At 39.3% G+C, this 27383-nt stretch overlaps 1 protein-coding gene across 2 annotated transcripts in view; it reads right to left on the minus strand.

Annotated features, from left to right (window-relative positions):
• Positions 1–27383, minus strand: part of Daam1 (dishevelled associated activator of morphogenesis 1) — a 167395-nt gene that overhangs the window by 19237 nt on the left and 120775 nt on the right. For both annotated transcript variants that reach the window (XM_013016835.1, XM_013016844.1), the window contains exons 13-17: positions 24130–24317; positions 23279–23575; positions 22872–22979; positions 13972–14078; positions 5143–5227 (exon numbers count right to left, since the gene is read on the minus strand). In XM_013016835.1, coding sequence (XP_012872289.1) covers positions 5143–5227; positions 13972–14078; positions 22872–22979; positions 23279–23575; positions 24130–24317 — 785 coding nt within the window. The remainder of the gene's footprint in view (positions 1–5142; positions 5228–13971; positions 14079–22871; positions 22980–23278; positions 23576–24129; positions 24318–27383) is intronic.

Raw genomic sequence — 27383 nt, forward strand, 5'->3', positions numbered from 1 at the left:
TGACCGAGGTTCAGAAAGATTAAGTAACTCACCCAGGATTGCAAAGTATATATAATCCATCATCAGAAATAGAACTCAGGTGTCTTATCTTTTTGTCTATTACATCCTGATGGAATAAAATAATTTTCTTCTATTTATAGCTCATATTCAATTTCCTTCCTTCCTTCCTTCCTTCCTTCCTTCCTTCCTTCCTTCCTTCCTTCCTTCCTTCCTTCCTCCTTCCTTCCTTCCTTCTTTCCTTTCTTCCTTCCCTCCTTCCACTTCACATAGTGTTAAATGAGAGGAACACAGTGAGATCTGATATATTTGATTCTACATCATATTTCAGAGGAAGAAATTAGTCTGGGTCATAGAATAAATATGAATATTTAAAACTGAGAAAGTACTTTTGTATGTGTCTGAGTGCCTTTCAAGGTATATACATTCATATGTATATACACATATGTATATACATATATACATATGTATATACACAGAGCTATATATGAATGCTATGTTCTGGATTAAGTAACCTTGGATTTTTTTTTAGACTATACTAACCCTTTGAACTCTGACAGCCTCTTTATAACTTGATGTATCGATGACACCAGCAGAAAAAGAGAACTGGAATTATAGGGAAGGAACTCTGAGAAATTATCGGGAAGTATGATAAAGTTGGCAATATATTCTAGGCAGACTGTGAACAATGTGCTGGACCTGGAACAGACTGCACATTTATGCAGACAAAGTGTGAATGTAATGACAGTCAGTGGGAGAGGGTGGGGTGGATAATAGCAGGGAGTGGCAATAGTTTTATGAGAAATTTAGACTAGCTGGGCGCTGGTGGCTCACGCCTGTAATCCTAGCTACTCAGGAGGCTGAGATCTGAGGATTGCGGTTCAAAGCCAGCCCAGGTTGGAAAATTGGAAGTGGCACTGTGGCTCAAGTGGTAGAGCACTAGCTTTGAGCTGAAGAGCTGAGCGATAGCTCCCAGGCCCAGAGTAAGAAAGAAAGAAAGAAAGAGAGAGAGAGAGAGAGAGAGAGAGAAAGAGAGAAAGAAAGAAAGAAAGAAAGAAAGAAAGAAAGAAAGAAAGAGAGAAAGAAAGGAAAGGAAAGAAAGAGAAAGAGAAAGAAAGAAAGGAAAGAAAGAAAGAAAGCAAAAGAAAGAAAGAAATTCCGTCTTTATTTTGAGAACATTGGGATATGCCTTCAGAATCTTACGTAGGAGAGTGTGAATTTGAATTTTTCTTTCTTTAATTAATTAATTAATTTTGGTCAGTCGTGGGGCCTGAACTCTGGGCCTGGGTGCTGTCCCTCAGCTCTTCACCTAAAGGCTAGCACTCTACCACTTGAGCCACAGTGCCACTTCTGGCTTTTTCTGCTTCGAACACAGGGCCTCATATATGCAAGGCAAGCACTCTACCACGGAGCCACCTTCCCAGCCGTGAATTTGATTTTAAATGATCATGTGTTTATAGACTAGAGAGTCAGAAATCAAAACTGATAAGGAGATCATAAATTAAGATAGTTGGAATAGTAATTCAAGTAGAACAGAGGAGGGTGGCTTGGATTAAGTTGGAAGAGGGATGGGAAAAAGTGGAATGACTTTAGTATTTGAAATAATTGCAAGAGAACCAAGTAGGAAATCTCTAGGAGCAGTTGAACAAATGGGTCTAAAATCTAGAGATTTATTTGGAACATGAAGTACTGGACATGGGTGCGAGTGAGATACGCAGGTGAACTGCTGAGAGAAGAAAGAAGCAGGGCTAGAGAGAACTGATGTTCTAGGAAAAAGGCCAAGAAGAAGAGGAACCTTCAAAGGAGGAAATGGAAATATAGCCAGAGATCCATATGACATTGCAAGACCAAGAGAAGAATGTGGCTACGGGTGTCAAACACCACCAAGAAATCAAGAAAGATAAGGACTGCCAAGTGTCCCCTGGCTTTGGGCACAGGGAAGGTATGTGTGTCCTCAGTGAGAACAGCTTTAGGGAGATGAGGGTGACAGACTGCAGTAGATTGATGAAGAGTGAATAGAATGGAAGTGTGGACAACCTTTTAAGAACCTCGGCTGTATTAGAAAGAGAGAAAACAGTAACTCTCTGTGTCAGTAACTCTGTGTGTGTGTGTGAGAGAGAGAGAGAGGGAGAGAGAGAGAGAGAGAGAGAGACAGACAGACAGACAGAGACAGAAGCTGAGTTGATGAGGTGAGGTAAGATCTAGGGAAGGGGCAGGCAATCCAGAGGGGCCCCTACTAGAAGAAAGGGATAAGGCCAGAGCAGGCATAAGAGACAGGTTCCCTTTCCTAAGTGGATGGATTGGAGAGCAGAGAGGCAGACACAAGGCAGTTCATCAAGGGCTACTGTCTGGGTAGCTCCTAGGTGTTTCATAGTCAAAATGCATCACTGTATAGGACATGTATCTTTTTGTTTTTCCTCAGTACAGGAAGGGAAGGAAAGGAAGCTGGTAGGGCAAAGAGAACGAAGAAAGAAGTGGGGAAAAATGATCTGTTTTACCCTCACTTTGTTTGAATTTTTACCTACTGGGCCAAGAAAGGCAGTTCTAGTCTCAGGGATCCTTTTGCCAATTTGTACAGCCACCACCTCCAGCCAGTCTTTGTTAAAGCAAACACAGTCATCTTTTCAAAAAATTTTAAGAGCTCAAGTCCCTCTAAAAGGAGAGTTGAGTAACAAGGAGCATGGATGGTTTTTAGAAAGGAAGGGGGAGTTAGGTAAACACCTGGGAATAGGAGAAAGATATGCATCCCAAGAATGAGGAGGAGTTTATAAATCTCATCTCAGATCTGAGCCCGGCAGCCAAAAGCAGCAGGACAGGAAGGAAGGAAGGAAGGAAAGTAGGCCACAGAAAAATCACATAAGGAGAAAAGAGACACTAGTATCACACTTGTCTGGGAAGAGCAGTGCACAGAGGAGGAACAGTACAACAGGGAAGAAAAGTAAGAGCGTGGGAGCTGACCGTAGAGCAAAATGCCCACCGAATTATCAGGAGAGACAGGTCAACAATATCCTTCTTGGCTAGATTCTGCATCAGTAGACGGATTTTCTTACTTGTGTTTATTTGAAGTACATTCTATTTGCACTGCAAGCCCTTTTTGGCAAGATTTTGGAATCCTTTCCCTCAAGGAGGAATTTTGCTGGATGCAATTTCACAGTAAACAGATCTTGTGGAATGTTAAACATACGACCTTGTCGATAGGGGCTGAAGACAGAAGGACTAACGCAGCTTTGCACATAGTTCTTCACTCTGGGTTAGTGAAGAATTAGAAGGCAAGATCACCTGGGAGTTGAGGGGGACTAAGGGAGCTAGTTGCACTCTCCTAGCACACATTCTAGTTTCGGCTGGCTTATTGTGAGGAAGGGAAAAGTGTATGGAGAGTCAGAAACACTCTAAAAAAGATCTTAAACGATTCCATCATGGTAGACTTGAAGACAGTGTCATGGAACTATCCTGATAATTAACTCAAACCTTCAGCACGAGGAGCTTTTCTACTAGTAAGTATGCAAGTCCTCACCCAGGACAACTCCAGCAATAAGTCCACTTAGCGGATGCTGCTGCCCACTTAATTCCTCCTTACCCATGTTTGAGATCTTCTAGGACAATGTGCATGTAGATAGACAGAAAAGCAGAGAACCTTCACCATCCAGGCCCACAGAATACCTTTGTCCATGTTTTTGGCACTGAGCAAACACGCACTGATGAAACCTGAGTCTAGCTTGGGATCATGGTTAATCATGACAAATATCAACCTTAACTGGATCTAGCTCTGACAAACCTCTTGACCTGAATCACTCATGTCTGATTCTGCCTCAAGGATGTGAGACAAAAAGATGGGATAACTTAGAGCATTCTGAGACTATTACTATAATGTTTAGGAAAATGTAGGTCCCACACCAAGGGGCAAGAGAAAAGCATGTGTGCTAGCTCAACAACACTGTTTTGGGGGAAAACTGGAAAAAGTTGCTAAACACGTGGCACGGATGGAATGCCTAAGCAGAAAGGTAGAGAAATATTGCTGAACAGGAGTGGTACTCAGTGGGCACAAGGTTAAAAAGAAAATGAGCACTGGTGGCTCACGCCTGCAATTCTAGCTGCTTAGGAGGCTGAGATCTGAGGATCACAGTTTGAAGCCAGCATGGGTAGAAAAGTCTGTGCGAATCTTATCACCAATAAACTACGCAGAAAAAGCTGAAAGTAGCACTGTGGATCAGTAGTAGAGCACTAGCCTTAAGGACAAAGAGGCTCAGTGACAGCGCCCAGGCCCTGAGTTCAAGCCCCAGGACCAGCAAAACAAACAAACAGAAAATGAACTATACAACTTGTGAGTGGGGATGAGAAGGAAAAACTGGGAGAGAACAAAGGAAGGGGTAAAATCCCCCCCCCAATGATTTCCTTAATAATAACATCACCTTAATAATAACAATTTTTGAAAAAAGGAATATTGCATGAAGACAGAGCAGGTCGGTAGATTAGACCAGCTGCTTGGCTGTATTATATGTATTATGTGTAGATACCACTATTAGCCCTGGAATTGAAATGGACTGCCATTTATGGAGAAGATAGTACCATGGACAAACAGAGATCAGACTTGGCCCACCCTCCATCCCCCCTGCCAAAAAAAAAAATTGATCAGTCACCTAAGAACATGGTGATGATTCTGAGGTTTTACAGTGGCTTTTATAATGAGCCAAGACCAAAGACAAAAGTTGTACTAAGAATTTAGCAATGAGTCAGTTTATGTAATACAGTTTATAATCTCTTAGTGCTAGTGAGATTCTCAACATTCCTACAAAATGTAGATTTTTCTACTAAACCCAGCATGCATATATATATATATATATATATATATATATATATATATATAAAATGAAGATATAGTCATTTAACTGCAGCTTGAGGAACAGAATCTGGCACCGTGCGTGCCCAGAATTTGGCTAATTTGTGGTCTGTCATCTTACTCATCATTTTGAGAAACTATAGAGAATAAAATCATTGTCTCCTAAGGAGCAGCATGGAACCTTGGCTCAAGTTTTTCAATTGAGACATGTAGAAATTATCTATTAGCAACAACCAGAGTTTCTTAATATCCTCCTCCTGTGAAAAGTCAGCTGTCACTTAGGCTGTGAGAAACGTCTGGCAGTTTACCTGTTCCAACATGTCTTTGGGCAGATCTTCCTGTTCATCCATGGTTAGAATTGCCCGCTTGATTTCATCATTGGATAATTTCAACCTGGAGAAAGATTTTTTTTGTCATTAACAATATTGGCATTAACATTTTATGTAAGATAACTCCTTTTACTACTCTAGCTGCTGACTTTCTAGTATGGTTCTACTCAAAGCTCTCAGTGAAAGCTTATTTCCTGACAATATAGGATTTGGGGTCTAAAAACAGGAATTCGAAACTGCTTTAACATTCTTTCATGGCTTTGTAATGCACTGCTAATGCAGAGAACAAGGCTGCTATGTTCTATCATTTAATTTCCTAAAGCAAGGGTCTGGAATATTAGAAATAAGGGAAAACACATGTAATTGTTTTCTTTTACACACAGTACCCATGAATTGTAAGTGAGATGAGAAAAATTAAATTCCTGGCCCGATTATGTTAGGAGTATTCCAAGTTTGCTGTCAGGCTAAAAATGACCTTGAGAAGGTCAAAAATCACAAATTACTGTTAAACAGTTTAACAACAGTTAATATACAAAATAAAGTTCAAGCTTCAGGCTCTTTCTTGTGATTGTTCTTCTGGATCTCAGCCTCCTGAGTAGTAGCTAGGATTCCTGAGAGGAACCACTGGTGCCTGACTCCAAAGGATTTTTTAAACACAAACATTGCTTATCTAGCTAATATCTTAAAAGATAGAATTTATTAAAAAATACTAACCTGTTTTGTTTGCCATAAAGTTAAATGATTTTTTAATTTAATTAAAGTTTGTTGTGTAAAGTCAGAACAAAATGGTGTTCATTGTAAAATATAAAGGTCATGAAAGAAAATAGACTTGTAAAATGTGTTTTTATTAGTTACAACAATAATGATAAAGGAAATGATCTGAATCATATTTTCAGCTATGACAATGAAATCCCTTTTTATCTGTAAGGTACGCATATTTACTTTTTTTTTTACATCTTTATTCCTTAACAACTTACCACTCTATTAATATAGCATATTAACATTATCCAGCCTGTTCTTTAGTCTATGCTTTTTAAGAAGAATCACATCTAGGACTTGGGATAAACACACAAATATAGGGCAAGAGGTCTACAAGACACATGCAATGTTTGAAGGTAGGAGCATTAGTATCAGACAGGCTAGCCCTCAGATACTGGTCAGTAAGATTTTAAAATTTATCAAACCTCAGTTTCCTCATGTGTAAACCAGGGGCAATAATAACTACATAGAATATTGTGTGTGTGTGTGTGTGTGTGTGTGTGTGTGCGCGCGCGCGCGTGGATTAAATGGAAGTGCTTTGCATAATTCCTGGCCATAGAGAGGGCCCAATAAACTGTACATAAAGTAGTATTTTTTAGACCTCAATATTCACATGCTGCTGACAAGACATTATAAACACTGCTTGATATGGTCGTCGTGAACATGTGGCAAGGTACTCAGACCCATCATCATACCAGACTCTTTCCTGTGTAGGACATTAGGACTGGGAGAATCAGAAGAAGCATCCTTATTTTTAAAGGTTGCATCTCTTCAAAGCACAGTTTCCTTAATCTTTGGGAGAATTAGGTGATCAGCAACATTCAAGACCCAGACACGTACCCAGCATGTCACAGAGGTGAGTGCAAGTCCTGAATGATGGAAGGATAAAGAGCTATACCCTAGGTACAGGTGAACGAGACCCGCTCCACTGTGGACACAGCAGCTTTCCTCTTCTCCACACTTTGACATGATTTTGTTTAAATCATTCACCTTACTATTTAAACTACATGTCGTTTCATGTGTGAATAAGGAGGAAAGAGAAGGAACAGATTTGAGGATCCTATTGTACTAACACCATTTTCATCTATTTCATGTTCTCAAATTCAAAGGTAAAATGCCAGGCAAAATGCCAAGCTTTCTGTGTTGACAATGAAGCCTCTCCTATTCCCTCACCTCATCTGTGGAGTCATGGTAACCTCTATGCTGGGTAGGGAGACCCTGGCCCTGGAAAATTACGATACAGAAGCCCCATAATTAAATGGAACAATTTAGCTAAATTGGCCCGGGTATACAACAGGAGGAAAATGGTGTCACAGCTTGTGATCTCAACTGTCCAGACTCTGAGTACCCCTAGTCCAGATTCTTGAGTCACTATAAGTGCCAACACCTTGGTGTAGCCATGCAAATCCAAGAAACAGCAACACTAGCTGTGACTGAAACTGCCACTAACGAGAACTAACCAGCTGTGATCAACCCAAGAAGAGATCTGTTTATAAGGGGAAAAAAATTAGTTCTGTGTCCTTTTCACACCAAGTTAAAGAAACCATATTATATGGTGTAGTTCTGCTGAGTCCTTCTGTTTTACATTTAAAAGAAAAGGAATTGAAAATCAGAGTGAGAACAATACTTGAAGTATCAGATTTGCATTTCATTAGCTTCCCATATGGAATGCAGAACTCCTTGCTTTTGAAATTGTATATATTTATGTTCCTCAGTCCCCAGAGGCTGTCTGGATAAAACACCAGCCCTAATTTGTAGCAATTCTGGTTTCTCTTAATGTGACACAAAGAGACTGGAGACTTTAATGGATAGTACTTAAGAAAATCTACCTGTCAACATAACGCCCTGCACACGCCTGTTGGATCAGACAAAGAAACCCTACCTTAGAGGAAAGAAGAGAAGGGTAATTCACCCTCTAGAGCTATTCTATAGGTTGCACAGTTCTTAGTATCATCTATCATCCACAGAATGAGCTTCTAATCTCTGTAATTTAAGGACCCTACTGATTCTAGCCGTTTAATTGCTTTTAAAGGTTGGCAGTACTTTGGTGTGCAGAAAGGTGGGAACTTTTGACACATCAACTTCAACTTTCTTTATAAGGCAGGAAACAAAGCAGTCATTTTTTTTTTTTTTTGCTCTATCATGCTGCACTCAAGTATTTTAAAAAATTGCTAAGAGAATTGCCACATCCAGGTATTAATTAAAATAAGCTAAAGATGGATAGGTAGACCAGCCTTAGCTCTTGCCTCAAAGGATTTAATGACAAATCTCCTTTTTGTAACACAACTTTTAGTAGTTTATAACACCCAAGCTGCCATGTCAAGTGAGTATCTGAAAAAGGAAGGCAAAACACTTAGGAAGACTGTATTTTAGATGGGAACATCTTGCAGTATAAACTTGCTTCCAAGTTCCTTCTTTTCTTAGTTTCCTTTTCCCTCCTCTCCTCCATCCCTTCTTTTTCTTTGGAAGGGAGAACTTTCAAAAGTTCTGTATCTCTTTTGGGGAAAAACCCCCTCAATTTTAGATTGCTATATTTCACTTATATTCAAGCAATAGAAAATGTTACTTGCTCTGTGAAAGGCTTGGTGTTTAAGAACTCGGATTAAGTTGAACTTTAATAGATATTATAATCTAACAGAGATAAGGCAGATATTAATGGCTTCTGGAGCCCACTGTGTCCAAGTTTGCAATAGGAATGGTCTTGCATGCCATCAAGTTTCCCATTCAAATCCATGTCTTCAATTCCGTCTGAGAGCTTAAAGTGAACTTGACTGTTCAAGCTATAAACATCCACTTACTGAGCATGAGGAAAACTGACTGCTTGGCTCCAGACTGAGGCCAAGGCAGGTTCCCCTAACCAAAGCACCCCATAACTTCTATAGTATGTGAAGAACAGCTTTAAAGAATAACCAAACACTGTGGACATATGTGGTTCATGAAAATACAGCCATATATTATTCCACATATGGAATATGCCACAGGCTTTCATCATGGTAGACTTTTGCATAATAAATGATTTCTGGGTAATAAGTCCCCCTACTCATCAAATAAGAAAGTAATTAGTCAACCTTTAAGAATGAAATAGCAGGAAAGAAGGAAGATAACTTTGGAAAGGTCAGAAATCTTGATATCACCTTTGGAACATTTCTATTCTTTGTCCCCAAGCACTAAATAAGATGTCAAGTCCAATCAAGGCTTCTTCATTCCTGTCAGTTCTATTCCTTATCAGGTCTCACTTGAACCAGAGAAAGATACTCCTATCTGATGGCTGGCCCTTTATTCAGTTCTTGACTCCTTCCACCTTATTCTGCAAACCCAAGACTAAACTTGAAACTAATTATAACAAACACATCTGAACAAACTGTATAGTTCCCTGATACATATCCCATGATACATACACATAGCCTATAATCTGAGCAGCTACCATGGATAGGTACCTTGCTAGGGGCTTTGTGTGAATTAGGCTAATTTTCACAAGCCCCTACAGAATCTCTACTTTTTTGTTTTTGTTTTTAAATACATTTTTATTATGAAAATACTGTACAGAGGGGTTACAGTACATGAGCAAGGCAATGAACACATTTCCTATCAAGCATTGTTGCCACCTCCTTTGTTTTCCCCCAGAACCTCTACTTTTATGCCCTCATAAAAGCCAAAAACATGCTAAGTTTCATTCATTGCAACTGACAAATTGTGAGACTGCTGTAGCAGCAGGTTTCATGCAGCAGGCTTTATTGGCTTCTCCAAGGCTCCTTGGAAATGCCTTCCCTGCTCCTCTGAACTTGTCACAGTGCTTCTTTGCCCTTTGTGGCCCACTTTCTCCAGCAACCCCTGTTGGAGCAGGCTTGCTCCAGCATGAGCTCACACAGCTGAGCAAGGCAATTAGCAGAGTTCCACGTGTCCTTCCAGTAAGACTAATGTAGTCCCTGAGTTCTTCATGTGTCTTCTTATGTACTACATTGCTTATTCTTTTTCAGTTAGCCTTCATCTTTCAAAGGCAGCAAAACTGTGTTAGTTTGCTTTACTTCATTGTAACAAAGTACCTGACATAAGCACCTTAAAACAGGATCAGTGTTGGGTAGGCAATGTGGCTCAGTGGTAGAGTACTTGCCTACCATGCATGAAGCCCTGGGTTCCATTCCCCAGCACCACATACACAGAAAAAGCCAGTGGCACTGTGACACTGTGACTGAAGTGATAGAGTGCTAGCGTTGAGCAAAAAGCTCAGGGACAGTGCCCTGGACAGTCCCAGGACTGGAAAAACAAAACAAAACAAACAAACAAAAAAACCCCAAACAAAACCCCACCAAAAGGAAAACCAAACAAACAACAAAAAAAGGATCAATGTATTTTTGGTTCATGGCTTTAGTTCATGATCAGTCACTTGATCCCATTGCCATGGTGAGGCAAAGCATGATGGTACAGAGGGCGAGCAGGTCAGAACTATTCACCTTATGGCTGCCAGGAAGCAGAGAGACAGACAGGAAGGGGCCAGAAACAAGGTATAATCTTCAAAGGCCTACTTCCTCACCTATGCTGCCCACCTTCCAGTTTCTACTACCTTCCAACAGTCCATTCAATTGTGAATCCATCACTTCTAATCCATTGATTAGATCCAAGATTTCATGTTACAATCAGTTTCCAAAAGACTTTCCTTTAAGCATTGAACTGGGACCAAGTCTTCAATACAGGAGCCTTTGGAGGACATTTCCTATCCAAATGACAATACCATTTTAAGTTCTGGTATATCCTATGGCACCTAGCACAGTGATAGGCAAATAAATGCTCCAAAATGATGACTCAGAAAAAAGCACTACACACTTGCATAATCTCTTCCCCACTTAAATCCTTACTTCCTTTTGTATGTAATAACTGTCTATGAAAATAAGACAATCAAAGAATGCTAATAGGCTTAAAAATTAAGTAAAATACAAATTAAAATTAAGTCAAGCTGGGTGTGCTGGTGCACACCTATGATTGTAGTTACCCCAGAGTTGGAGGTAGAAAGATTCCAGTCCAACACTAGCCTGGGAAGAGATCCACATGACCTTACATGAAAAAACAAACTAAAAGAAAACAGAAAGACTAGGGTTGTAGTTTAAGTGGTAGATAGCTTACCTAATAAACACGAAGCCTTGAGTTCAACCTCTAGTACTGAAGATGAAATAAAATACATAAAATAACTCAACGTTCCCATTTACTACAACACATTTAATTTGTCAATATGTGCTGTCTTAATGGAAGCGTGGAACAATTGATTACCAGGCAGAATACCATATGGTACTGAATCTTCTGTGAGACTGAGGGTTTTAAACCCTCACATTGGGTCAACTGGTATTCCAAAGTCTTTTGTTATTTACCATATACTTTCAATTGTGATTACTGAAGTCATACCTATTCATTAAATTGTATTTTAATAGACAATCTAACAGATATAAGCCAACTTCTCAAAACTGTCTCCCAGACGGTTTAGACACATATAAATTCTATGACACTTTTGAGACAACAAGGCAATTACATACCACAAAGATGAAATCATTCCTTCAATAATAGAATGCTAAATTTGCCAGAGAAGAGTTTTAGCTGTATCTATAACTACCTAAAATACCCTGACTAGCACTTAATATTGAGAAAAATCTGTCTGTAAAGGAACTAGGTCACAGTTTTAGCTACACATAAATTTTAACACTATAGAAATCAAAATACTTCCTTTCACCAAATTGTTTTAATGGTTCTCATCTAGACTGCAAAAGCACATAATATAGGGCTTCTGAAATTTTATTATTTATTTATTTATTTTTATTGTGAAAATACTGTATAGAGGAGTTACAATTACATGGGCAAGGTAATGAGTACACTTCTTATCAAGCATTGTTGCCTCCTCCTTTGTTTCCTCTTCCCATCCCTTCACATCTCCCATCCCCCCCACCCCCCACCCCAGCCAAAGTTGTAAAGTTCGTTTTTTGACATAATGACTTGTACGTCTCATTGTTGCAATGGGTCCACCTATATCACTACTTAAACGATTTGTTTTTTCCCTTCCCTTCCACAAATTATACCAACATCAAATACAGTGAAAGCAGGGATTCTGAAATTTTAAAATTCCCCTAGTCTTCATTACTTTTGAAATTAAGAATGTTATTTGTATGCCAGGGAATGGTGGCTTATGCCTGTAATCCTAATTAGGAAGCTAAGATGTCAGAATTGTGTTTGGAAGCCTGCTTGGACAGGAAAGTTCATCAGACTCTTATCTTCAATGAAGCAGGGGGGAAAAAACAGTTGATAGTTGAGCTGTGGCTCAAGTGATAGAGTGGTATACCACCTTGAGTAAAAATGTTCAGGGACAGGCTCTGAGTTCAAACCCAGAACCAGAAAAAAAAAAGGTATTTCTAAAAAGAAAACAAAACAAACAGTATACATTGTAGAAGAAAATTGAGTGGCTCTTCAAGTTATTTTTGGTGGTATTTTTCTCAAGGCAGATAGATATTTTATCTAACCTATGCATGGTACCTGAAGCAAACATGACAAGAAATAAAGTCACCTGCAATCCTAGTTACTCAGGAGACTGAGATCTGAAGATATCAATTTGAAACTAGCCCAGGCAGAAAAGTCCATGAAATTTTTACCTAAAATTAACCAGCAAAAAGCCAGAAGTAGAGCTGTGGCTCAAGTGGTAGAGTGCTGGCCTTGAGCAAGAAAAGCTAAGGGTTAGCACCCATGCCCTAAGTTCAAATCCTAGTACCAACAATAAACAGTAAAAAATAAAGAAACAAAAACCCACTCCCCACCTCAAGAGAAACACAAAGCCTGTCCATTCATATAACCTCTAGATAGAACAGAAATAAAATGTTAACAGAGTATATAAACTGTATTCAAATATAAGGACTTCACTACCGTTCTATTATCTCTTTCATGAAAAGGAACATCTGCTCCTCAAAGTAATAGCTATCTGGTCAAAAATCAGGCTTCCATGCTGAAAACCAAGTACCAGCATTTGTGTTCAACAAATCACAAGTGTAAGCTCCAGTAAGTAATGGGGACCACTACTTTTCATCTTTACTCTCCCCAAAGGAGAGTCACCTTATACCAACCTCAAAGCAAATACAGCATTCCTTCTAGAACACTGCAGCTTATCTCTAATGCTCCACTCTCAGCATTCTTTGCATCTTCACACACCTCGTAAGCATTAGGTGGAAATCTCTTTTAGAGAAAAGAAACTAGATACAGAAAAGCTACTTGAAATGCTCACAACAACCTGACATTATCTGGAGTACAATCAGATCCCTGGCTCCCAAACTTCCCTTCAGGTTTCTGTGAAGGTACCCTAATTATGATAAAGACTGCTCAACAGGGCCAACCCTGGATAAATTAACATGTCATTGAGGTTTGAGATTTATATATAATTTTAACCATAAAAATGTTCAAAAAGAACATGATATCATATGAACTTGAAATGCAAAAAAAAAAATGACATCCAAGAGCAGAAAATAGAACCATCAGAGCCAGGAGCTGGTGGCTCACACCTATAATCCTAGCTACTAGGAGGCTGAGAGCTGAGGACCATGGTTCAAAGCCAGCCTAGGCAAGAAAGTCTATCAGATTCTTATCTCCAATGAACGACCAGAAAGTGGAGCTATGGCTCAAAGTGGTAGAGTTGTTGTTAGCCTTGAGCAAAAGAGCTCAGGGACAGCACCAAGGCCCTGAGGTCAAGCCCTACAACCAACAACAAGAAGAACAAAAAGAATCATCAGCCAAGTTCTGATTCTGTGACAGCATTACTCAAAGATGAAAGTTCGGCTGCAGCTAAGAAATACAAACATAAAAAAATCAAGCCTATTTTACACGTTTTTAAGGAAGAAAAATCAACTTAATAGTTGATTTGGCATCAAACTCTGATTCATTTCTAGGGGAAAATGACACCCAAAGGCATTCTTCATGGTAAACAGAAGGGGAAAGGCCTGTACCTAATGAAATAACAAGCATGTAGTTTGAAGCCACATAAGGGAAAAACTGATCCTGTTAGAAATGTTTATTCAACACCAACAGTACCTTGACAGAAGGATGTTGCAGTTCTGAGCTCTCCGGCCATCAATCACTGACAGCTCTTTGACTTTAAGTTTGGAACTCAGTGTGTCATCAATGGCATCTGCTTCTTTCTGTAAAGAGTACGAAAGAAATCCATCAAAGTCAAGCAGGGACCCTCAGACTTCAGACATTTTCTTTCACCCACCCCCACACAGCACACACAATGTGTACATACACACATGGGCCAAGCTGAGCTGAGAGGTGGCGGAGCCCAGGGAAGGTGGTGGGACTGAAACAAAGGGTACGATCTAGTTGGCAACAAGAAATAATAAGAAAAGCTGACCACCCACATTTGAGAAAGCTTTATTTGGAAGAACAAAGTACTTCCAAGTGAAGATGCTAAGTGTGAATAAATTATCAATAGTGATGCCATTCTTTTGTCCCTCAAATCCCTATGGACAGCAGACAGAAGAACTGTCACCATGAATCAAGCTCAGTAGAGGCTTACCATTGCTGGTCTAGCCATTTGCAGGGCCTGTTCACCTCAGAACCATTTACATCATTGGCACTCAAGAAAGCTGAACAATAAGACCTCTCAGATGTCTTCCGTGCAATAGGAAGTTCCCAAGGCTGATGCTACCTTTCATTACCCTGGAGCCTGACTATTCAATACATTTTTTCAGTTACCCGAATTGACAATTAAATGCTACCTGCATATTCTATTTGCATATTCATTCCTGGTGGCCAGCCATAATTATGAAACACGCATAAAACAATAGCAGACAAAATAAAATTTGAGTAAACTGTACATCAGAGGTTCTGACAGTAATAAAAAGCTCGAGATTAAAAACAGAAAAACTTGAGTAACAAGTTTGATTTCATGAGGAGGCTGAAGAGGTCTGGAACTGTATCATGGTTTAGAAAACAAAGGCACTATGGAATGTGTAATATTAATTCTGTGAGATTAAAGCCAAATGATTCTTGTGTTGGGTTGGTAGATTTTCCTATAGATACTCTATTAAGAATTGAAACCCAAGGAGGAATTATCTAGGTTTTTCATGACACTATCTAAAAACCAGTAACAGCATAATTAAGAAATGAGGCAAGAAGTTGTATCAAGCACAGTTTAGGTAGTAGTTCACTTACCTGTTTGGAGTTACTGTTCACAAAGAAATCCTACAGCCATGGCAGAGGCATGGGAAAGGCAAATCAGATACATGCAGTTCAGAAATCATAGCAACAAGCAAGAGAAAGTCAAAGTAGCTAAGGAAGTCAATGGTGCAGGTTAAGACATGATTTGTGTGCTTCAGTAAACATGAGGATGCGAGACTGGCTGAAAGTACATTGAAGGGCATGGAACAAAGCATTTTGGATAGAGCAAGGCAATGATATTTGTCGCACATAATTTTTAAATGGTAGCAAGTAAAATTCAGAGAAAGGGTTTAGAAATGCCCAAGCTAGAAAAGGAACAAAATCTCTTTGAAATAAGCACTAGACTTCCACTTATTCAACGTGTTGATTTTTCTTGTTTCTTCCTTACCCGTCCTGTCTGCCCCAATTCCCCATACTGGGCCTTGCCTTCTCTGCCAACTCCTTGCCAATTTTTGCTTGATGTTGGAAGATTAACAGTCACATTTATAAACTTATGGATGCCATTATCACTGTTATATACTACAAAAATATGCTTTTTGTAGAAATAATTTTCTTCCTGTCTTCTTGTATTGTAAGGAAGATTTTTAAAAAGTCATGTGGAAGAAACTAAATCAGTACTATTAACCCTCATTCTGTCTAGAGGGTCCAAATCATGCCTGTAGGTATAATGGATAGGAATAAGGGAGGCAGACAGTGGCTCACAGGCTGTGTAGCCACTGGTGGCCCTATCCCAACTACCTTGGGCCTATTCAAGAATATATAAGGTCTACTGCATTTTAGTGAAATAGCATTTTAAAGAAGGTGTGGAATGAAGAAGGGAAAGAAAAAAAAAGAGTTGATACTTCAGAAGCTGCTAGGAGTAGTGGCTCATGCCTGTAATCCTAGCTACTCAGTAGGCTGAGCTCTGAAGATCACAGTTCAAAGCCAGCTCTGGCATGAAAGTTCCTGAGATTCTTATCTCCAGTTAACCACCAGAAAACTGGAAGTGGCGCTGTAGCTCAAAGTGGTAGAGTTATAGCCTTGAGCGAAAAAGTTCAGGGACAGTGCCCAGGCTCAAGTTCATGTCCATGACTACCACCACCAACAAAATGAAAACAGAAAAGAAGAAAAGTGATAGCTTTCCTTGCACGCTCCAGCAACATGTACAACTAGCATTTGCTCAGCAGATTCCTTAAGATCTCGCTGGTCTCCACAGCACTGGCAAGGCCAATTTTACACAGATGAGCTGTTTCACACAATTCTTTTAGCGAGAAACAGAGCATGTCCTCCTTTTGCTCTCTTTTCAAGAATGACATTTAAAAATAAGTTGATAACTACAAGAAACTTTTCTTCCTCTCTCATACCAAGTTTTCATTTGCCCTTTTGCCCTTGTTAGAACCATGAACTTTTCTACTCTGAGGCTTCTTAAGACTCCTCTAAAAAGTAGTTTCAAGCACAGAAAAGACTTTGGTATAATGTTCTATGAAGTCACTGTAACCTATTTTTATCATTATTGTTTTGTTTCACAGAGAAAACTGATACTTGACTTTAGCTCCTGCTTATGAATTCCTCTAGCAACTCATTCTACATCTTAAGTTCTATTGTCAGGAAATTTATTTCTAAGATAGTAGCAAGTAGAAGCAGGCAGCTGTCTTTTATTGGCTATGTGGTTTGTGGCTCAGTTTCCTTATCTGTAAAATGGGTTTAACAAATGAGTTATTATGGGATGATGCATATAACACATTTTATACAGTACCTGACATATTTTGTGAGATCAATATTGGATGGTATTACAACTGTTTTATCTTTCAAACTGACAATCAAATCTACTTATTCCCCCTTTGTTCTTTTCTGTGCCAAACTGTAGACCAGCTAGCTGCTAAGGACCTTCCATTTGTAATCACCAGGAGCAGTAATAGTGAATAGTTAATAACAGCTAAGTAGTATATGTTATCTTTCCAGAGGTGCGAGTGAGAAATGCCACGGGAAAGTATTGCATTGTTCATCTCAAGATGGTACTTCTTTAAAGATCCAGTACTTAGCACATTACAAATAAAATTACAAAACAAAAAACCAACAAAAAATAAAATTACAAAAATAAGTTAGGGGGGGTATGCTAGAGATGAACAAACTTCTAAGCTTATTTCAAAGAAGATGCTTTCTGAAATCTTGAATTAGCCACTCAAAAAATGGAGGGAAAGGGCTGAGTAAGGTGGTAAACACCCACAATTCCAACTCCCAGAGAGGCATAGGGAAAAGGAGGATCACAGTTCAAGGATGGTTCCAGGTAAAAACATGAGAGATTATCTGAAAAATAACTGAAGCAAATATGGCCCGGCAGCATGTTACAAGTGATAGAATGCCTGCCTAGCAATTAGGAGACCTCTTTAAACTCCAAATAAAAATCAGAAGGAAATATTAAAAGATATTTCTAGTTGGCTTGAATCAAATATAATAGAATTTCCTATATTTGGCTCCACGTAACCAGATGTCTGATTTTTCCAGATAATTTCTAGTGTAGGGCTTAGGATTTTGAACATAAATTTGGTGCTTGCATTTTCTTGAATCAGTACTAATAAATTGCTATGAAAAAATAATGGCTCAACATTTCATATGAAAAAATAATGACTCAACACTTCATAGACATGATCATCCTTATAGAAATGATTTGTAACCTCTCTGAGGCTGAAATACCTTGGTAAATTTGACAAAAGCTGGAGACCCCTCTCCAGAAAAATGCACACACCAATATTTACATAAAAGCCTTCATTTGATTAACCCAGTTATCAATCTTTAACTTTGCACTTCAGCCCATACTTTTCCCTCCTGTCTTCATGTGCTCAGGCAATGGACTAAGATTAGTGAATAAATTTCCTAAGTTATACACATTTTCAAGGTTACAATTAGATGTACAGAATAATGGCAACTGTGAGAAGAATAAGAAAGGAAAATTTGTTGGTCACTTGTAAAAAGTCAAAAGATACTACTGAATGTTCCAAATGGACTCCAGAAATAACTTCCATATTACATATTAATAGTAGAGGTCAGATTCTAGAGCCCGAGACAACAGTTTGCCTTTGTCACTTATGTCAGAAAATAGAGGCTTTGAAGTGTTATTTTATACACTGATCATAAGATCCTAAAAGAAGGGCTGTTCTCAAGCAAAGGGCAGAAAGGAAGAAACTGGTCTGTGAGATGCTGTTATAAAGCTGTGACTCCCTTGAGGTAAATGTGGTCTCTCATGCTCATTTTTAACTCTGTTCAATTGCATGGATAGGGAGAAATGAATTTATGGCATGTCTGGATGGAATTTCTCTTAAAACAGACATGAATACTGTTTTATTGTATTTGAAATAATTCTGATATACAAGGTGCTATATTAGGTATTAAAGTAAATCTTTGTGGCTGACCTAGAAATTGTGTCTAATGTTGTTTCCATGAGGAAAAGAGTGCTGAGATTCAAGAAACTGACTTTCAAATGAACTCTTGGAATGTGAACAGAGGTTTAACTACATGCTATTAAATTCCATTTCATGTAGCACATAAGCTTACATAATCTGCTCTGCACACCTTTGATATATGCACCGAACAAAACCCAGATAGGAGTGGTTATGTTCAGACAACCGAGTTAAAGAAAATCCTCTACAAAGTCTGGTGGTGAAAATGAATAAAACCAGGGATTAGGAACAACAAAAATAAACACCCTAAGAAGTATTCTGCTTTATAGTCCTTATTGTGCCACCTGTTGGGCTAGCAAATGCACACTATATTTTTAAAATTATGCTATATTTTTTAAAATATCGTCATAGCATTGGGGTATTAAGAAACTAAAGCTGTATGTTGGGGCTCACACTTGTAATAGTCAGTTAGGAGGCTGAGATCTGGAGGATGGCAATTTAAAGCCAGCCTGGATGGAAAAGCCCATGAGACTCTTTCTTTAAAAAACAAAACAAAACAAACAAACATAAAACCCCACAGGGCTTGAAGTGTAGTTCTAGTGGTAGAAGCCAGCTAAGCAAGCCAGCAAAGTGACCATGAGGCCCTGAATTAAATATCCAGTACTCTCCCCCATAATTAAAAGAGAAAAGGAGTAAATGCTTTGAAGGAATTAAATTTTAAGGTCAATAAGATTAGGAACTGAGTATATCATACTCAACAGCAGAAACGTTCTTTTAGTTCATATTATACTTATTTACAGATTTTTCATCTCTGCTTTTTGGTGAGCATATGTAAAAATTGAATGCATTCACATCTTTTGAAATATCTTACACATAAAGTATAGCGTAGGCTGTCCTTAAATAGTGCAATTTGGTCTTAGGCTTGCAATCCTCCTGCCTCAGCCTCCTGAATGCTAGGACTATAAGTGTGTGCCACCACACCTGGCTAAATATTTTAATAAAGTATAAAATTGATAAATGTAAGCGTGTATAAGTAAATGAGTGTGCTTATGTATATATGTATGTATATAGGTACATATATATGTGTATGCATCACCTAAGTGCCATTTTATTCATCTAAATTATTCTTCTTAGATATTTCTAAGCTATCTCAAAAATCTTACTCTATGTAGGGTTCCCATTATATGCCAGCAATGGTATTCATGTTTTTCTTTGCCTCTGAAAAATTTATTTAGCCAAACAACTGGCCAGGATTTTATAGGTCTGGAGGGAGGAAAGAAGAGACACCATGGGGGGTGGGGGGAAGGTTCCCAGTACATTCTGGGATAGAGAACAGGGCAGCTCAAATGTGGTGAAAATTATATAATATACTGCCAAGACAAATGGAAATGCCATGGTCTCTTTGATGTTGCCACTAAGAGATGAGGGTCATTCAATGACAGGCATTCATTTCCTTCATTCTGTTCTACATGTTCCAATTAGAATGTCTCCATCTTTTGATTTTCTGGCTCTCAACATTCAGTAAATTCAATAAAATGGCATAGATTGCCTTCATTTGGAAAATATGCTAACGGTTTAAAAATGCTCATCTTCAACTCTTACACCAAAAGGGGAAATATGTTTGAATTACTCAAGCTGAGCAGGTGTGTTGAAACTTTTCTTCAGGAAATATTGCTGAAAATATGATCACAACTCATTCTACTTACTAGTCTACTTAGTGTTAAGTAGAACCAAAATGTTCCGGTCTAGCCTGCCTGGAATGACTACTGATTACTTAAACAGTGTTTGTTGCTAGGAGACAATTGCCCAATTGCTGGGCTTTCTGCAATCTTGTCTCCCAGAGCTCTTGAGAACTGTCCACATATTTGTCCCAGAGCATTTTGGCAGCATCCTTCTGCACCTTCTGCTGAAAGCAAGTTAATTATGAGTCTTGTAAACTTGGGTCTTTCAACCACCTGCCTTCACAATAAATGCAACCCACATGCTCAGGCTTGAATAGCATCATTTGCTGTTTTCTCTTCATTTAATACACTTCTCCAAGTTCCCAAACCTTCATCTCAGACAGCCAGCATTAGCAATTAAAACTGAAGTGGAAAGCAACAAGACTTGTAATCAGGTCAGAAGATGACCTTACTAGGATATCTGCTTTAATGGTCTATGAGTTTGTGTCAATGTCCAGAGGACATTTTCTTGGGACAGCAGAGAGAATAGAGACATAATGTAGTTAATAATGAGAATCTACACAGTATGGCTCTACATGCACCTTTTGTCCCCATGAAGCTAAGGTATCTTTCTACTGGACAATGTTTTACCTTTCTCTTAATTTTTCTTGATTTGGTATGCATAACATTGTACAATTTGCCTTTTTACTAACGGAGGGGTGTATATGAGGCTTGTGTGAACACAGCAGGCAATTACTGTTATTTTTGTACTTTTTAAACTACCACAAAAGGCATATTTTTGCTGTTTGCCCCCTTTTACACCAAAATATTCTCGCTATAACTGGGCACTAGTGGTTCACACTTGTAACACTAGCTACACAAGAGGCTGTGATCCAAATATTATAATTCAAAGCCAGCCCTGGCAGAGAAATTTGTACGTTCCTTACCTCCACTTAGCAAAAAGCCAGAAGTGGGAGGTGTGGCTCAAGTGTTAGAGTGCCAGCTTGGAGCAAAGAAGCTAAGCAAGAACACAAGGCCCTGAGTTCAAGACCCAGTACCGGCACACACACAAACTATTCCATAACTACACTGGCTAAATAACACTACTCCCCTACCCTATTTCAGATGGATCACTGACTAGCTTGAAAAAAAAATCTTTGGCTTTTGTTTCTTCCAGCCTCAATCTCCTATGGTGCTTAGCATTTGTATTCTGAGACATTTTTTCTCAGGAAACAAGCCAAGGAAACTGACTAGCTGCTTGTTGAGGATACTCCACCCTGAACATGATTCATGCAGGAGGTGAAGAGCCTTCCAAGACAGTCCAAGGGAAGCCCCCTGTACAGATGCCAGCACACATGTCCTCCAATTTAAGATACAACACACTCACGTCACCATTCCTCTCCATTAACAATCTTTAACAATCTTACTTTTCACTCTCATGGACTCTATTTTTTCCATGCTTGGGGCTCTAATAGATTGTTTGGGCATCACCTTTTCTTTCTTCTTTTGGACTCTCCACATGTCCACCTACCTTCCTGTGGCCTAAGAGAGCCCTACCAAGAAGTCTTCCAGCTGGGCGCTGGTGGCTCACCCCTATAATCCTAGCTACTCAGGAGGCTGAGATTCTGCCAGCCTGGGCAGGAAAGTCTGTGAGACTTTTATCTCCAATTAACCACCAGAAAACCAGAGGTGGCACTGTGGCTCAAAGTGGTAGAGTGCTCGCCTTGAGCTGAAGAGCTCAGGGATAGTGCCCAGGCCCAGAGTTCAAGCCCCACAATCAACCAAAAAAAAAAAAGAAAAAGAAAAGAAGTCCTCTAGAGGTACAAGAGGTATCATGGTGTGGCCAGGCCTCACATAGTGATGTTGTCTGGCCTCATCAATATGAATTGGTAGCAAGGGCCAAATCACATGTTCAGTTCACTTCAATAGATTCTGTAGTTCTATATGCATCATTGCCACCTTTATTTTCAGCTTGTACAGCCCCACTACTGAGCCTATCATGTTTATCACATATGGTAGAATTTTCTCTTTAGGTTCTGGTTATCACCAATCTTCATACTTCTAAAAAGTTTATCACCAAGCACTGGTGGGCTCATGCCTGTAAATCCTAGCTACTAAGGAGGCTTAGATCTGAGGATCATGGTTAAAAGCCAGCCTTGGCATGAAAATCCACGAGATTTATCTCCAATTAACTAGCAAAAAGCCAGAAGTAGACCTGTGGGTTAAGTGGTAACAGTACTAGCCTTGAGCATAAAAGCTCAGGGACAAGAAAAAGAGAAAAAAAAAGAAAAAAAAAGTTCATCTATTCCAAAAGGCTTGCTTCTGATAGTAACTTCTCGATATGTACTTTTTCAACTCAGATAAACAAAATGGCATATATTACATATATGAGTTATTTAAATATATATATGAATTATTGTATGTAACTCTATTTTTTTCCCCTACTGAACCATTTTGACTATAGCAGTGATGAAAAGATACAGAGCTCTTTACAACAATGGAGACATGGTATGATGCTTCCTAACAAAGAGCTCCATTAGCTTCAACACATATCCACTAACAAGTACTCACGTGGACATGAACTCTGTATTTCTTTGCAGTAACATACCAGGGGGTACCAAAGAGCCTAGTATTAAAACAGCTATCATATCACACGATAGCAGATGGTCCAGGATCATGCACAAACATATGATTTATTTACTATTTTGGTATCTTAAGGTCACATGTTGTTTACCTGCTGTCTTTGGTAGGCAGAGAATGTTCTTTCCAGGTCTTCAAGATCTAGAATTTTGAAGACTTTCGTATCATCAATTTCAGTCCATACTGTTCCTTCCAGTTTGTTCTAGAAACATCAAGTCAACAAGTCCTGTGGTTTATAGTTATACATAAAAAGAACAAGTATTTTTTTTAATGCTGCTATTCCAAATTTTTCATTCTATAAGGCCCTCAAAGTGCTGGCCTCATGTGTCATTATTTCACAAGTCTTATCACTTAATAGATGAACTGGTGAGAATCCTGAATCCCCACAATAAAATGAAATCATTGAGCGGTGGAGGCTGCTTCCCCTTCCATGATTTACACAATGAGCTGCTGCTGCTATCCATTGATGGATCAGTGGGAAAGGAAACACAAATGTCTTACCTCAGGCAGCTTAGACCAATTGAAGGATTTCAGGGCATTTGTGGGCTGAGGAATGTTTTTCTTCTTGAGTGCCAGACCCACTGGAGCACCAGGAGGAGGCATGATGCCCCCTAAGGGAGGAGGCCCTGGGGGAGGGGGAGGACCGCCAGGAGGAAGGGGTGGGGGTGGGGGAGGAAGCATTCCACCTGGCAGGGGTGGGGGTGGTGGAGGAAGAAGTGACCCAAGCCCAGAGGAAGGAAAGGGACCCCCTGGGGCTCCAGGTGAGGGCCCTCCTGGGATGGAAGCACAGACGGCTCTCTGAAAAGAGAAAACCAGGAAAAGTGAAGATTAATGGAAGAAGAAAATTAATTGGATGATTCTGAGAAGCTGGAATTACTTTGCCTAAAGCACAGGTTACAGAGAAATCCACACTTCAGAGAATGTAGATTTGTGGGGCAGGCAAATCAAATTGTCTTTTCAGGGCCTTTAAAGGACTTGGTTTAGTCATCCCTCTGTATTTGACACTAGAATGTTTGTCTGCCAAGCATTTATAGGTCTTTTGCTTCTTCCACCATCATATAGTTTGGTTTCCATGAAGTCAGTTTTCATGTTAACAGGCGAACTTAATCTGCTTGGATCTTAGCACCAAACAAGGTTGGTGCTAAATACCCCTTGCCCTACCCCACTACACAACCACTGTTGCTGCCAAACCTACATGATGGCAGACAGAGCAGGTCATAAATACGGCAATCAACTGTGACATCTTGGATTTGTGTCTCACATCAGAAATTGTCTACTCTTAGGGATGAGGGAGTGAGGCAGCAGACAGCAGACAGACAGTGTGGACAGAAGACACAATGAATAGCCCTCACCCTATTGAGCTCGTGGAGCTGTGCCGTGAGATCTGCCACCTGCTGCTTGACTTGCTTATGCTCAGTAGTCTCCTTTTCAAGTTTCTCTTTCATTTTATTTAAGGTCTGCATCATTTCTTCCTTCTCTTGAGTTTTGGCATCACATTCTCGCTCTTTCTTCTCCAATTTTTGTTGTAGCTCATTGTGCTCTACACAAGGAAACAAGTGGATATGGAAACAGGAGATGCTTCCAGGGTGAAATATTTTTCTCTATAAAGTAAATCAACTGAAGATGATGAGAGAGGTTGAGATTCTTCATTACGGGGAAGGATCATGCATTACTGCTGTCCACTAAAGGGCTAAACAGTGCTCATGCTGGGAAGGGACTTCAGATGAACAACTTCATTAATTATATTCTATAAAGACCAAAGAGGGAACCCTCTAAGGCAGAGCTCAGAAACAAAAGTTTGAGCAACTATCCATGTAGGAAAATGGTGACTGTTTGGTAAGGTAATTTAGAACACTTTCTTATAAATGGACAATTTAGTCTACTAAGGAAAATGAGAATTAACAGAACCTCTTCTCATACATTCGAAATGGGATGGAGAGAAGTCCAGTTTGGCTTGTGTCCACAATTAGAAGGGCTGAAAGGGGAGATCTCATGCTGTGAGGAAGCGCTGCTGGCAGACCCAACATGCATCCCAATACTGAATCACTTTTCAGTTACCCTTGGAAAGCTATCTTAAGTATCTCATGCTTCCAGCAAGCAATTATTAACAATTGTGGAAGCAAATCTCAATATTAAATATCTTAAGAGCAGTAGTGTGGATGAACATGAGAATCAGAGCAATATGGGGGAAAAATATTAGCTCTCAGCCATGTTTTTAATGACTTCTCCAGTCCTGCTATAGGGAACAGGGCATCCAACTTAGCAATTTAGTCACTGTGTCAACGAATATAACCTTGCTGACAGGAGTGATGAGCTTTGGAAACAGAAACAATGATGTAGAGTTTTAATTCAAATACGTGACCCCAATTCCTATTTCTTATATTAATAAATTCACTAGAGATATAACCCACTGGGTCTGAGCTATACAGAGCTGGTCTCTATTTCTGAATTTGTTGACATACTTAAATTCTTTGTCTCTGACCTCTCTTCTGTGTTCACCCTACTCTCACCCCAAATTAGGATTTCTAGGAGGAGTCTGAGCAATTAGCTTTTGGGTTTTTTAACCAGGCTTGGAGTTAAGGTAACTTCTATCTCACTTCTATCATTTTGTGGATGCCTCTCTGATATCTACAGATCTATACTGAAGAACTATTCTATTGCGTTCCATTTTGCTGCCTCTTCTGTTTTTCATTTTTTGGTCTGAGGTTCAAACATGGTATCTGATGCTTTTGCTGATGCTCCACCACCTGAGCCATGCCTCCAACCCCTATTTTGCTTCTTTTATATACATTCAATTCCTTATGCAAAATTAAAAAATGAGGAATGGGGGAGAATGAAAGGGGCTAAGAGAATAATAGAGGGAGCAGACTTGTTCAAAACACACCGTATGCATCTATGGAATTATCACAATAAAACTCCCTGAAGAAAGCACACAGGTCACTTAGCGTTACACATATTTACCTAGCTGTGTCTCAGAATCATCTAAGAAGGCTTAACCAGCTCCTCCCAGAAATACACTCGAAAGAATCTATTCTATAGGGTCTGGGCAGAGCTTAGGAAACTGATTTTCAAACACTCCTTATGCAATCCAGATGTGGTGCCAGGTTTGGAAAGCTCTAGCCTAAACACTCTCCATACATGACAACCATTCATTACCAGCCATTCACTAAGCGCTTACTGAATACTTCCTAGGAGTGATATACTCCAAAGAGAATTACCCCACAACTATTCTACAGTTTTCATGTCCATAGAAGCTGTTTCCTCACAGCCTCCACCTGCTGACGATTTAGCCAAAATGTGCTCTCTCAAATGTAACCGCTGAAATGTCCAAAGAAGAATTCACTTTATCTACAGTCTCTCTTTACACCATACTCATGACTTCACTTCCAACAATTCTGTCCTTCCCATCAGCCTAGAGATTTTATTCTATACTACACCACTCACCAGAATCCTGTTAAAGTTATTTTTAATAACTATATAACTCATCCGTGCTCGGGCCATGCTAATATTATCCTACTTGTGTCTGACTCCAAAGCTGATGTCGCACATATCCTCCTCAACATGCACACTTGAGTCTCCATGCTGTAGAATGTAGTGCTAAAACACTGACCATTTTCTCCTTAATCTCCTTCCTCTAAGTTTTAGCTAAGGTTTCTATTCTTTCCATTGTAGTCTCTGGAATTTATTTATCAAAACACACATTTAGCCTCATTTATATCAAAGGAACGTGGATATACATGAGGGACTTGTAATAGAGTAATATTTCACATTGGTAATTTCCCCATATCAGGCCCTTCTTTTCTCTCCACGTCAATGGACAAATGAGTGAAAAGGAAATGATTACACCTTTCTTGGACACTCTTTTCTGTGTTTAAATACTGAGATGAGGATGAGTGCTACTGTATTTCAGTTCACGAGTGTGGTAAGAAAATGTTGGCAGGGAATATGAGTGTGCTCACAGAGAGGCCAACTTAAGGTGCTAATATTCTGGAGGAGGAAGAAGGCTATACACTTCTGTGACTGGCTGGCACCACAAGGAACATCAATGTCTGTCACGGATATTGAATGATAATATCAAAGACACATTCAAATATTGACTAATTGCTGGCCTGTTAATGTTTAACAACACCTATCTCTACAATGGTCATTGATTTTCTGCATGGTTTCTCTTTTTTTTTATGACTGGTGCTAAATTAAGGTGGGGGAGAAAACTGGACTGGCATAAAACAAATAGCCTGCTCTACTCTTAAAATTTTGGTAAGCCCTGGAATCCTTTGTTCTATTTCTTAAAACCTAGTGTGATTTAAAGAGAAGTTATGGTGCATAAGAAGAGTTCAGCTGCTTGGTATTGTAAAAACTTGGAATTAATGAATACTGAACAGCAAATGTTACAAGTTTTTTTAAAAAAATTATTGTAATAAAAGGATTAAATAAATGGGACTTAGAATGACAAACTAAAATAGCTTAATTTTTTAAAAGCCAGCGAAAAATGTCTACAACGCATGGAAAAAGAAAGGCTGCTTGATGTTCATAAGTCAACAAGAAACACCGGTGCAAATTTCCAAGAGGTACAAAGAGCAGAACCATTCAATAACCAATCACAAAG

The sequence above is a fragment of the Dipodomys ordii genome, unplaced genomic scaffold (genome assembly GCF_000151885.1).
Source record: "Dipodomys ordii isolate 6190 unplaced genomic scaffold, Dord_2.0 Scaffold2, whole genome shotgun sequence".
NCBI lineage: Eukaryota > Metazoa > Chordata > Mammalia > Rodentia > Heteromyidae > Dipodomys > Dipodomys ordii.